Below are 12,486 nucleotides of genomic sequence, written 5' to 3' on the forward strand. Positions count from 1 at the left end.
CTGGTAAGTGGGATGACAGGAAGACAGGCCGAGCCAAAACCTTTTTAGATCGACTGATAACTACAAAATGTCTTTTGCAGTTTTAGCTCAGCAACATGCTTGCGCCACTGGGACAAAGGTTAAGTGGAAACAATGGCAATGGACTGAAAGGAAAGGGTGTAGTGGAGAGAGGAAATGTCTCATTGTGCTGCTTTGCTATGTGCAGTAAGAGTGCCAAAATCAGCCTTTGGTCCTGTAGCTATACGGAAACACACACACAGCTTACTTCGCAGTGAGAGGGCAGGAAGGAAATGAGGGGAGACAGACACAGAGAAAGAGACAGAGACAGAGAGAGAGAGAGACATGGAGGGGGATCAGCAGATTAGGGTGACTGGGGTTTTCCACTGTGTAGGATTAGACAATATATGAGAAGTGGGTAAGGCAAGACTGAGAAGGGGAAACACATATGCAGTCACAGACCTTTCAGGCAGCAGAAAAAAGAGTAGAGATAGTCAGAAAAGGAGAAAGGGTAAAGAGATTGTACCTTGCATGATGCTCCTTGAGATAAGATAATTACATAGCTGTCATTTCAAAATGTTATGAGCAGGTTTCAAGGAAGAGTGTGGAGAAAGATTGTCATTGTCGTCTTCTACTTAGATATTGTACATACAGGTGGAGGACTGTAAACGAATGGGCAACAAATGGCTAATATGAATTGCAGAAGTGAGGATAAGTACGCCCGAAAAGATGGGATATGCTGTGATCGCTGTGCTGCAGGTCAGTCACGGTTTTACTAACTTATCTTAACTATCTGTTATTTTGGGATGACAAACTTCTTTATAGAACTGTGCACCACAAACACAGTATTTATTCAGCGTTTCAGCATTCCTCACACACTGTATTTGCATTACAGCCCGACATCAAATTATTCTGTATACCTCTGTTTTCTCAACTCTCTCAGGACAGTACATGTCCGCCGAGTGTGATAACACAAAGACAACCAAGTGTGACAAATGTGGAGATGGTCAGTACACAGCCACAAAAAATAACTTGGATAAATGTCAAACCTGCACGGTTTGCTATTCCAGTAAGTCCCATACACACACACAGTATTGTACATTCTCGCACACACATACTTCTTCTGTACTGCAAACACAAACAGTTCCTTCCTCTTCTACCCCTTGCTGTCTTTGTGTATAGAGTATAGATTTTTTTCTTTGTGTGAACAGCATCACATCCACTTTTTTTAACGTCTTCCTCTTTTCCATTTTGTTTTCATTAAACCTCTAAACTACCGGTGGGGTCAGTAGTTACACAACTTGCTGTGTAGCCAATCTTTTACATTTTGAAACATACCAAGAATGTCAGGCTGAATTTAAAAACCTTGAGTCTTTGATTTAAATATTTCACTCGGTGTTAACGTCACATAGTTTCAGTGAAGAGCTGGAACAAGCTTAGAAATGAAAATATGATCCTGTCAGTGTGGAGTAGGTTTATTTTTTCAACCTTGAAAGTAATAACCCCCATACACTTCTAATTTAACCACGTTAGGGTGGAGTCTCATGTATTGTCTTTGCTCTAAAACCTGTGTGTCAAATGAGAAAGTAACTGGAAAGAAATGTAATTGTGATCTTGAAAAAGTTAACAGTAAACCCAACTATTGAGAAGAACCTGAAATAATTATTCGAGGTCAGTTCTGTTAACTCATATTTCTAAGGCAGTGGGAAGGCTTACTGTTTCAAGTTCAACCGGTTTAAAATGTTGAACCAGCTTAAAATGTTTTACAGCGTGGAATGAAAAATGGAAACAGTTTGTTAAAAGTTAAACATTGTCATTTATTCTCAAGACAAGTCCAGTCAATTTTATTTGCGTTGCCTAAAATTACAAGTCTGTACCAGAGGACCATCTTTTCCACGGATGGATAACTGAATGGGGCCCTTGGACCAAAGCCTCTGTTTGAAACGACTGTAAAGCGACTATAAAGAGATTAAAAAACAACAACTACAGAAACACCAAATAACTAGAGAGATGCAAAAAGCTTTTTTTTGTCTCATTGTTTTTGAGGCTCTTTTGTCTCTTCTAATGTCTTTATGTTTTACGTGTCTGTTGCCAGAGACCTGTTGTCTCATAGTCTGCCTATACTCTTTCCCAGTGATGGAAGGTAACTACGTGAATTTACTCAAGTACTGTACTTTAAGAACAAGTACCTCAAAATTGCCATTCCATTTTATGCTACCTTAAACTTCTACTCCACTACAATACTGTATTTTTTACTCCACTACATTAATTAGACAACAGTAGTTGCTTTGCAATATTATTAATACAAAGTATAAATAACTAATCAATTACCATATATTGCTGTGGATTAAGCTACCCAGCAGTACAAAAAGTAGCTGGTATTAGCCCCATGCTTTGGCAGCTGCAATGCTAGTGATGCTGACACATAATGCATACCTAATTATAATCCAGTGATAGAATATTATACTTGTACTTTTGGTACTTTATGTATATTTCAATGGTAATTCTTAACACACACGTAACACAGTATTATTACATTGTGATACTGCTACTTTTACTTTAAATAAAAGTATGGAGTACATCTTCTATCACTGCTCTATCCTTAACAGGGACCAAATGTTTAAACACAAAGAAACTAAAATGGGAGAGACCTCAGTAGCAGCAACAGAAGATCTTTCTTTGACTCTTTCAGAAAACAATCAGATTACAGTAAAGAAATGTACAACTCAAGAGGATGTGGTGTGCAGGTGTGAGACGGGTTTCTACTGTAACAATGATCAATGTGAACACTGCCAGCAAGTGACCCAATGCCTTTTGGGTGAAGGGGTCAAGGTTCAAGGTAAGCTTCCATTGTAAAATGCAAAATAAATGATCATGCAGTAGCTACAGCAAGCATTCACACCTTACAAAACACAGTACAAAATGGCAACTGAAAAAACGTGTTCCTTTTTGCAGCCACTCGCACGAGTGACACAATCTGTGCTCCGTGTCAAGACGGAACCTACAGCAACGTAACAGATTTTCACTCGGCCTGTCAAACACATACCAGGTCAGATTGCATCTCCGCTATTTCTTTTTTTTTTTTAAGCTAAAGGATGTCGATGTATGTAATGCGATAGAATATGACGTGCATCATTTATTAGTCATCCATCGAGTCATGGCAGATATGAAACATTTTCTTTGGGTTGACATTAACAGTCTACAAACATCCACATCACATCTTCTGTGACTTTATTTCCTCCACACTGTAGGAACTGTTTCTTGAGCTTCTCTGGAGCTTTTACATGTCCCATTCAGTAGGTTTTACAGGGACAAACATTCCCTGTGCCCCCCCCCCTCCAAACCCCCCCCCCCCCCCCCAAAAAACTACTTCTCCCAGGCCTCCATATCCTCTCCATGGACTTCCTCCATGTCCGATTTGTATGTGTTTTCCCTCCCAATAAGTTTACTATTAAAAAGGTATGATTTTCATAATGACATTTTTTAGTAAAGTCCGAAGCTTAACTTCCTTTGGAAAATTTCCTTAAATTTACCAGAAGTGTACCAACCCTTTGCAACCCTAGTTATAGATACACTACACATTATGTGGATACAAATTTGTTTGGGTTTGTATGTTGTTTTCAGATGTGGGGACATCGGAAGAATGTTGAAAACTCCAGGAACCCCAACAATTGATGCCATCTGTGGCAACTTCAAATTCCGTAGGTCTCCATTTTAACATTGAGGCTGTTGTTACAAATGTGTATCATCTCTTTAGATCTTATATCGAGATCTTATAGATCTAATATTTTAGTGAAAAAAAAAAAAACTTGTGCAAGTATGCTCTTATCCTGCATGACTGAGTGAGTTTCTGTTGATCTTCAGTCCATATGTCATATGATCAAATAAGAGGAAGTAGAAGTTGCACAGATGGGAAAATCATTTCTAAGGAAGAGAGTTACATTACTACCACTATGACCACTTGTTGCAGTTAACACGTGTCTGAGGTGGAGATGGGGGCAATTCTGTTGTTGCCATATCATCAACATAAAATGTAATTTGTCCCAACTCGTTCTGCTGCCGCTGGTGGCCCAGAAAATATGCTGTGAGTGACAAAACACAGAATATTAAGTGTGTGGGACTGTGCCATGGCATACCTTCACAACCAAAGTCCTAGGGTTTTAAATTTACCCAAGATGCCACACAGGTAGTCAGAGGATATAATGTAGGAGTGGAGGGATGTGAGGGAATTAGTGGAGGTTGAAGCCAAAACAGGATGCAGTGCTGTGAAGAAACAGGACAGGTAAAGGGGGACTGTTTTAAGACTTTACAGAAATAGATCAAAAAGCTAAACAAATATTGCCATTGGATTTAGTCATTTCTTAGACATCACATGTTGATTAAAGTTAGTCCCTAATACATTTTTTTTAAATGCATTTAGAAGAACATACTCTACATAATGTCTACATTGCAACGTTTTCGTACTTGTAGTATCAGTGACTGACTGAAAAGGTTTACCCAGTTTCATCCAGTCATAAAATAAGTGAAACAAACCAAGTAAACATCAAATACCGATCTAACTTCTAACAGGTGGAAAATGTACCTGTGACACTGTTGTACTTGGAAACAAAACGTTTTCATGAGACAAAATGAAAAAATCTGTTCCAACCACAGGTGCTGAGACTATAAAGTAGTAGATAAAGCATATTAATAGTTAATAACACACTATAATGTAGTTGTAAGCAGAAGTAAGCACTTAATGTAATTGTATTATAACTATATCACTGGTATATACAAAAACATAACATAGTAGTATCAGATATGTATGTTAATCACATGAATACACTTTTTAACCCACATGTGTATAAGTAGTTAATAAATGCTTTATAACATACTGAAAGTATTTGTTCACATGTGTAATCATACTATCTTACACAGTGTTATCAAGCATTTATCAATATTTTGTACATTAGTTATGGATGCTTCATAAGGCGAGTTATAATTGCTGACAAATACATTAGTAAACACTTAGAAATGTATTAAACAAAATAATCTCACCTTACAACTACATTATGGTGTATTATAGTGTGTTATAAACCACTTAAGTGTTTAAACACTGCTTATAAATGTTGATAATAATTACTAATAAGTGTAAGTCTTGGCATCATTCTTGTGTGATCATAATTTACCAACATCGGCGTGAAATAGAAATTAAATAGAAATGAAGTCCTTTTCATATAGGCACAGTCATTTCATTCATTACAATATTATTAATGATGAATCAAGGGGAGTATTCAGTTCCCAGAAGATACGTTACGGTGTGCAATAAGAAGACCTAATTAAAATATATTTAGGTCTCTCTAAAAATCCCCCTTTTCTGTTTATCAGAATGTCCCTGGATATTACCCGCAGGCTTGTGGTCAGGACTCTTGTTGACCGCACTCATCCTGTTTGGTCTCCTCTGCTGGAGGGCAAAACGCAAGTCATACGAAGCAGGTGTGTACAACGTCTATGTGTAGGTGCGTTTAATCACTGTTTTTCACACACTTTGGTTAAAGTCTTCCCGAAGAGTCAACAAATGCCCACACAGTGGTAATAACGACACGCACATCTGTGAGACACCATTTACTTTGTGTATAGTTGAAGGTCACTGCTTATGTCTGTCACAAATACCTCCTCAGTGTTTCTTCTAAAGCCAATCTATCGTTAAAATCTGAGTTAGGTCTAATTAAATTTACATACCAGATTTTTTTATAAATGAAATAAATTAGTGTGGGCTAGAATTAATTAATGCAAAAAGAAGTGTAACAAAAGAAGAAATGTAATGACCCAGAAAGGTTAAGAAGCTGTTTAGTGTGACGATAAGCTCGGCGAGCATGACAAACTAAATGAGGAAACCACATCCTGTACATATTCAGCTTGACACACTTATTTCGTATAATGTGACGCACATTTCACAGACAACAACTCATACAGAGAAATAGTACCTACGCATGTGGTACAGTCTCAGGGCTGATTGTTTTGACTATTTCATTGACATTTACTGTATTTCCAGTGAAGCAATGTGCCAATACTGGAAACTACATACAAAATTTAATTAAATTAAACCAAGAAAGAGGTTGGGTTTCACAACTAGTTTGAAACTCCAGTATGCAGCTTACATAATAGAGTAGTGCAGGGATGATGTATTTTCGAAGGTCAACCTCGAAAATTAGCACTGTACTGGTTCCCTTGACAAAAAGCCAATGGGATATTTCCATTGGATTTTGGATTATTGCAGAAAATAAGATAGAATCATGACACTTACACATTTTGTCCAGCAAGATAACATTTTGAAGTCTAATTTCGCCACTTGTTCACAACTACCTTTTTAAAAGACACTTAAAAGCTTCAAAATTCAAGAGAGGAGTACCTACTGACGTATTTTATATCCTAGAACAAAATGTTAAAATATCTTAAGTCTTTAATGTCTTAAAACATGCCTGGAGGGGATCTCTAGGTGAGTTGTCACTCACTCCTCTGGTGGCTAGATTAACCCATTGGGTCACTAGGTCAAAACTCCCGTTTGTCATAATCTGGTTAGACCCAAATACATCTAGGAGCAGCATGTTAACTTTAACACATGGCCACTAGACAAGACCGATAATGATACTGGGCCATTACCACACCATGATGCTGCATTGACAAGTTTTATATCAAAGGTTGATGATTTTTTTTTCCATCTTCAAGTCTGACTTTTTTTTTTCCACAGAGAAAAAGAAAACTAGGATTTTTTTACAACACCCTTTCAAGTATACAGGAGGTGAGTGTTTCAGATACATGTGAAAAGTATCCGTTCAATATTGAGTCACACAGAGCTGTGGTGAATTTGAATTTTACAGATGTATTAATGTGATTGAAGACGTATAAAGAACTTTTCCTAGAAACAAAGTTGTTCAGATACTTGCAGGGATCACACTTCACATCTCAATGACTATTGGTGCTACAGAAAGGAGTATCAGATTTTGAGACATTACAGGGCCCCCTATGGGCCGATCATACACACCTTTCTCTTGAATAACCCGTACTAAGTTCCAAATTAGATAACCTATTAAACTTATCGTATTTAAATCACGACTACAGTAGATGTAAACTGTGGCATTAATACTGATTAAGCTTATTGTTGGCCCTTTTTGTGACAGCCGACTCCAGTGTTGCCGTTTCTCTGGCTGAAATGGTCCCAGCAGCACCGGTCACTCAGCTGGAGCTGTCTTTACCGTTCACAGAGCTCAACGGTCACTGCCAAGAGAGCTGCGACGTGGAGGACTGCAAACTACCACTTTTCAACCCAGGTGCTGAATCCTTGAACACTGCTGCATGCATGCCCACTCACACACACACACACACACACACACACGGAATAGATAGCGAAGATAGATAGTGGATAGCGAAGTGTTCTGTCGAAGGTATCATCGAAGGTATCATCTTCCACGGTGACCGCAGCAACTATCTTCTTAGTAAAGAAAACTAACTTCTGCTTACCACGAGCCAGCAGCCAATCAAGCAGCAGGTAATTATCTTTGGGCATGCACATTGCTGTTTTCCCACCCTTGGGGCACTTGATGGCATATTGAGCGCGAGGCATTGCTGCCCTACCATTCTCATTTAAAGCACATTTTTAAGACTGACCTTACATTGTAGAGTAATGATGAATGAAAGCTTTGGATTTTTATGTCATGCATTAATCCAAACTACTTTAACTTCTAAGCTACCCAGTACCACTAGAACCACACTTTCTTTGTTGCCCCTGTACACATAAAAATATGTAGGCAACGGTATTTAGGAAAACACTTCCAAAACCTGCACATCAGCCATGTGTGGTTTCAGAATGTTACTTTTGTCTTCCAGTTGTCGCTCTTTGTAGTCTATATTGTTACAATATATTTCTGAGAAGAACTAATTAAGACAATGTACAGATTGGTGACAAACCTGAATACAAGTGGAGAAACATAAGAGGCTTCCATGAATATGAACATGATGTGAATCTTCCATGTGGCCGTCCCAGTCAATAAATCTCAACACCTTTAATAGACAGCGCTCTAACTCATCATGAAAATACCAACTGGGGGAATATCTTTTGGTCGATGTGGTGTTCAACCCACCGGTATATCGAAGACACTTTTTCTTTTAAATTGTTAACAATTTGTATATTAGAGTGAAAAAAAAAAGTATTCCCTTTTCCAGCCAGGTTTATAATGACTTTCCATGCTCATAAAAGCTTTCAGCCCCATTAAGATGGCCATTAATCACATAAAGAGCAAAGCATGTTCGATGTAACATTACTTTGAAGGATGGTCACACTGGACATTGATTTTTGAATTCATTATCCTCCTCAGATGATAACGCGGTCAGTTGCGACTCACAAGAACCAGTGGACAGCAGCCTTCCTATAACCCGACTGAAGGCTTCAGTTTCATTCACTAAATCCAACCACATCAATGGGAGCGCCGGATACTGCACTGGAAACTTCCTCAGGACCTACTCAGAGCCACAGGAGGACGAGTATTGTGGGACATAATGAAGTAAATATTGTTACGACAGTATAATGATGGAGCTCAGAGTCCCTCTCCAGCTTAGGGATGCTGCAACTAGTTTTCAAACCTTGAACTGGACCTATTTATTTTTAAAAAAACAAGATGGTTTCTCTCTTTCTGAAGAGTTTAAGGTGGCTGACGGTTTGCTGCCTCCTGCAGGACTTTAACGAGAGGTTCAGCTTAAGTGATGTGATATTTCTGTGATGCATTTACAATGAACAAAAACATTATTTTTAAATCCCCGTGCAGCTCTGTTGCCTAGTGTAGCGTATTCCTCTGTGCCATAGTGCTCCATTGTCCAAAAAGCTATTAAAAACACATCAGTGAGCCACATTGTTGAAGTGGGTAATGTGTTACTTCATCACCGTGAACATTGGCACTGTAGCTTATTCTGCTGCTGTGAATATGAACTGTTGTTTATTATTCCACAGCAGAAAATAGTCCCCTACAAATGCTCTATTTACTCCTGTTAGTAACTTATTGCTTAAAACTAGTGTCCAGCCGCTTCAGAGAAGTACTGAGCCCTTTTTTTAGGTTAAACTAAATATTTGTTGGCAAGTCCAAAGTGTATTGTATTTTTATATTTTTTTATTACACCTTCCTACAGACAAATGGGATTGGTGCTGAGTGCCACAGAGAGACCGATCTACCTATAGGTGGTCTTTTAATGGGATTTGGTTAACTACTTCCTGGCTTAACCTTTGTTGTAAATGGTGTGTTTTGTAATTATAATTTAAAGGATATCTAATTAAACGTATACTGTTCAAACCTCCGACACTGATTCAGGTACAGAATTTTAATCTTGTCATCTTGTAAAGTATACTGTAATGCAAATTCTGACCATTAAATTTCAGTATTTGTAAACTATAAAACTTTTAAAATGTGCACATGCAAGATACACACACACACACACACACAGAGCGGCTACTAACATATAAAACTTGGAGCATGGTGTGATGGATTAAAGATGCAGCAGTGATGCCTGACGGATGAATGATTTGTTTATAACGTTGTGAAGATAGATAGTGCAATATAAGGAAGTATTGGGAATGTTTACACAAGTCGTTCTGCTCAGCTGCTCTCTTTTCAGTTAGTACCATCAGACAATTAAGATGCACATGTACATTTCAGTATTTTCAAAGATATTCAGTCTTACTGTGACATTTCAAATTAATGTTGATTATAATTTTAAAAGACTATAAACATTATTCAGACTTGTACCGAGTCATTAACTACATTCTACAAAGAATAAATTCACTGAAACATATTTGCAGTCACTTCAAACAGCCTTCTTGAAGACTTGCTTGGCAACGATGCCTTGAACTCTCATCTCCTGCAGAGAGGGAAAGACCACATGGGGAGAAGGGGGGGGGGGGGGGGTGTAAATGAATAGTAAGACAGTGTATCACTTATTTTACTCTCCTTTGATGTGACACACAAACCTGGGATTGTATCCAAAATACAATCCCCATCCCCACCCCACCCCCTCTTTGACCCTGTAATCCGTCTCCCATTCAATCACCATCCACTTATCTCCTCCTTTGACCCCACTCCCCCCTTCCTCCTCCTGCTCCCCCTCATCCTCACTCACTCTTCATTATGCTCTCGCTTGTCCCCTCTCCTGCTTTGTGTAACCTTTAAAATCCACCATTTTAGAGCCTAATCCTCGCTGGCATTTCTTTCCCAATTCTCCCCTAAACATAAAACAACACAATGCTTTGTCCCAGCTGCAACACAGTTATTAGGAATCCTGCGATAGCTATTTAGTGAGACACTAGCGATTGTTTGAAATCTTAATCACCATTGACAGATTATCTGTAAGCTTCAACTCTTTCACAACCAGAACGAGAAGAAACACTCCTCTGTCTTGGTTCTGAGTTATTGTAGCACTTTATAAAGAGACATGCATTCAAGAGTCTTTTGCCTCTTTTGTGTTTGCCTTCCTTTGTAGGCTCCTACTTCCCCCCTCAGGCATGTACCAAGCCCTACAAACCTTTTTCTTCCCACAAAGACAGAAGCAGTGTAGTGCAACGGAATAAGGAAATGATGACATCCAAACCCTGTATTATTTACATATTTAGCATATCAATTTGATCTTTTCCCTTTAGTTTCCTCATTGCTTCCCCCCCCCCCCCCCTTTCTCTCCATCCCTATACATCCTTACCAAATGCAGATTGTCACCCTCCAGCCAGTGTGTCCAGCCTCGTCCTTCCTTCTCGCCTTGCTGTACACAAATCAGGTTGTCTCCCTCCCAGCTCACTGTAGTCTGCATGAAGACAGACATGTTGTGTTACTCCGTGCAATTAGTATGTAAAGCAGCTCACAAGGGTGGCCATGAGTTCAAAACCTTTTTTTTCTTGTCTTTTGCTTCTGTTTTCTATCTTTTTTGTTATTTTTGTACAGTGTAAGATAGTGCTGCTAATTCCGATTCCTTTCGGCAGAGATTCCAAAATATAAACACACAAAGAAAAAAAACTTGTATAATAAGTTATGATACTGTATATCTATTATATCGGGATGCCCGTCTACATGTCCAAACAACTCCATGTTTATATTCAGATTAACAAAACACACCTGACAAGTACGACCGTCCACTGGTCCCAAGTCTTCGGTGAATTCTTCTCCGATAGTAAAATCCATCATGAAGTTCTTGAAGGTGGTGAGAGTGCGGATCTTCATGGTCCCTGTGGCCGGGTCATGGGCGATCTCCTTTGAGGGCCTCAACAAACACACAATCTTCCTCAGGGCAAAATTAATATCTGAGAGAAGATGATTAATAATAGGATTAATATAACATGAGCTATACGTTATTGTTCCTTTATTAAAAGGGGAGCTTTGTCTTGTCACAGAGTGGATACAACCCTATGAGTGTGTGTGTGTGTGTGTGTGTGTGTGTGTGTGTGTGTGTGTGTGTGTGTGTGTGTGTGTGTGGGAGGAGGGGGGGTCTGGGGTCATGAAAAGGACAAGGTGGGGATTTAATTTCACTAATGTGCAGCTGCAAATGAAGATGATCCACATTATGAAATCATTGATTCAAACGATTTAGTCAAAGCATCAAATCAATAAAAGTACTCAAGTATCAAAATAAAGGTGCAACAAAAGTCTGAACGTGGGGTTGAATAAATAAACAGGATTTGTTTTAGGTTGTTACAGCTGTGTAAAAACGGTCAAGAGTCTTACCTAAAGCTGCGAGGTAGGAGTCCATGTTTTCCTGCTCCACCATATGAAACGTGCCGGAATAATTAGGTTTAGACATTTTGTTCCCTCCAAAATCCAGACGAGCAGAAATGTCGACTTTTCCTCCTCCTTGCTTTCACTTGTCTTTTCTTCTCGAGTCAAGTCTGTACCCCAGAGCAGATCTGCTGACGCCTTGTTTTGATATCAGTTGCACTTACGCAACGTCTCTGGACAATGCCTGGCTTTTTGACGCGTAAAATGAGACCCTTGCACAGTTTTTCTGTCTTCAGTGAACGTCCTCTCGGGTGGAGACTTGCGCTGGACTTAAGAAATCGTTTGCAGTCAGCTGTGCCACACTGAGGCTGGGAGTTTTCCTGCTGGACCACGTTCAGGGGGAGGTTCATTCATGTAACGCTTTACTCAGAGGGATCAGTTCAGAGGCGGTGCTTCGGATCCTTAAAACATGTGGTGGGTGGGGTGAGGATGTACTGAGCGAGCATGTTACAGAATTGAGTGTGTACTTGTACTTGGAGCTGACCAGTATGTTTACAGTCCTAGTGGGATTATCTCACACACTGAGGTTTACTAAAAGTACATAAGTAAAAGTACAGATCATGTAGACCATTTCAGCATAATGTATCAAGTAAATGTTGTGGAGTAGAAAGTACTATGGTTTTTTTTACCTCTGATTTGTTGTGGACTGGAGTGAAAGTACCTCAAAAACTGTAACAGTCAAAACTGTACTTAAGTACAGTACTTG

At 39.1% G+C, this 12,486-nt stretch overlaps 2 protein-coding genes across 4 annotated transcripts; one reads left to right on the forward strand and one right to left on the reverse strand.

Moving 5' to 3' along the window:
- Positions 1–122: 122 nt before the first annotated feature.
- LOC142969243 (tumor necrosis factor receptor superfamily member 5) lies at positions 123–9,421 on the forward strand. Of its 3 annotated transcripts, XM_076109036.1 has the most exons (10): positions 126–508; positions 637–756; positions 941–1,066; positions 2,690–2,836; positions 2,953–3,046; positions 3,622–3,698; positions 5,365–5,472; positions 6,728–6,778; positions 7,158–7,307; positions 8,352–9,421. In XM_076109036.1, the coding sequence occupies exons 2-10, from the start codon at positions 681–683 to the stop codon at positions 8,531–8,533; spliced, it is 1,011 nt and encodes a 336-aa protein (XP_075965151.1). In that variant the 5' UTR covers positions 126–508; positions 637–680; the 3' UTR covers positions 8,534–9,421. The 3 variants fall into 3 exon arrangements, with proteins under 3 accessions (XP_075965152.1, XP_075965151.1, XP_075965149.1); XM_076109034.1 differs by having other exon boundaries at positions 127–756; XM_076109037.1 differs by lacking the exon at positions 941–1,066 and having other exon boundaries at positions 123–756.
- rbp5 (retinol binding protein 1a, cellular) lies at positions 9,331–12,109 on the reverse strand. Its single transcript, XM_076109038.1, has 4 exons — positions 11,730–12,109; positions 11,124–11,308; positions 10,714–10,815; positions 9,331–9,882 (listed from the first exon to the last, which is right to left on the reverse strand). The coding sequence occupies exons 1-4, from the start codon at positions 11,803–11,805 to the stop codon at positions 9,829–9,831; spliced, it is 417 nt and encodes a 138-aa protein (XP_075965153.1). The 5' UTR covers positions 11,806–12,109; the 3' UTR covers positions 9,331–9,828.
- Positions 12,110–12,486: the final 377 nt, after the last annotated feature.

The sequence above is a fragment of the Anarhichas minor genome, unplaced genomic scaffold (assembly GCF_050575085.1).
Source record: "Anarhichas minor isolate MPS153535 unplaced genomic scaffold, ASM5057508v1 ptg000041l, whole genome shotgun sequence".
Classification (NCBI taxonomy): Eukaryota; Metazoa; Chordata; class Actinopteri; order Perciformes; family Anarhichadidae; genus Anarhichas; species Anarhichas minor.

Bases quoted from the DNA above. Each gene is read 5' to 3' on its own strand.
- LOC142969243 (XM_076109036.1), top strand. From the start codon at position 681: ATGGCTAATATGAATTGCAGAAGTGAGGATAAGTACGCCCGAAAAGAT. The intron at 757-940 runs GTCAGTCACGGT...CAACTCTCTCAG, and splicing joins CTGTGATCGCTGTGCTGCAG to GACAGTACATGTCCGCCGAG. The intron at 7,308-8,351 runs GTGCTGAATCCT...TATCCTCCTCAG, and splicing joins ACTACCACTTTTCAACCCAG to ATGATAACGCGGTCAGTTGC.
- rbp5 (XM_076109038.1), bottom strand. From the start codon at position 11,805: ATGTCTAAACCTAATTATTCCGGCACGTTTCATATGGTGGAGCAGGAA. The intron at 11,309-11,729 runs GTAAGACTCTTG...ATCTTCTCTCAG, and splicing joins CTCCTACCTCGCAGCTTTAG to ATATTAATTTTGCCCTGAGG. The intron at 10,816-11,123 runs GTGTGTTTTGTT...GTCTTCATGCAG, and splicing joins TGGACGGTCGTACTTGTCAG to ACTACAGTGAGCTGGGAGGG.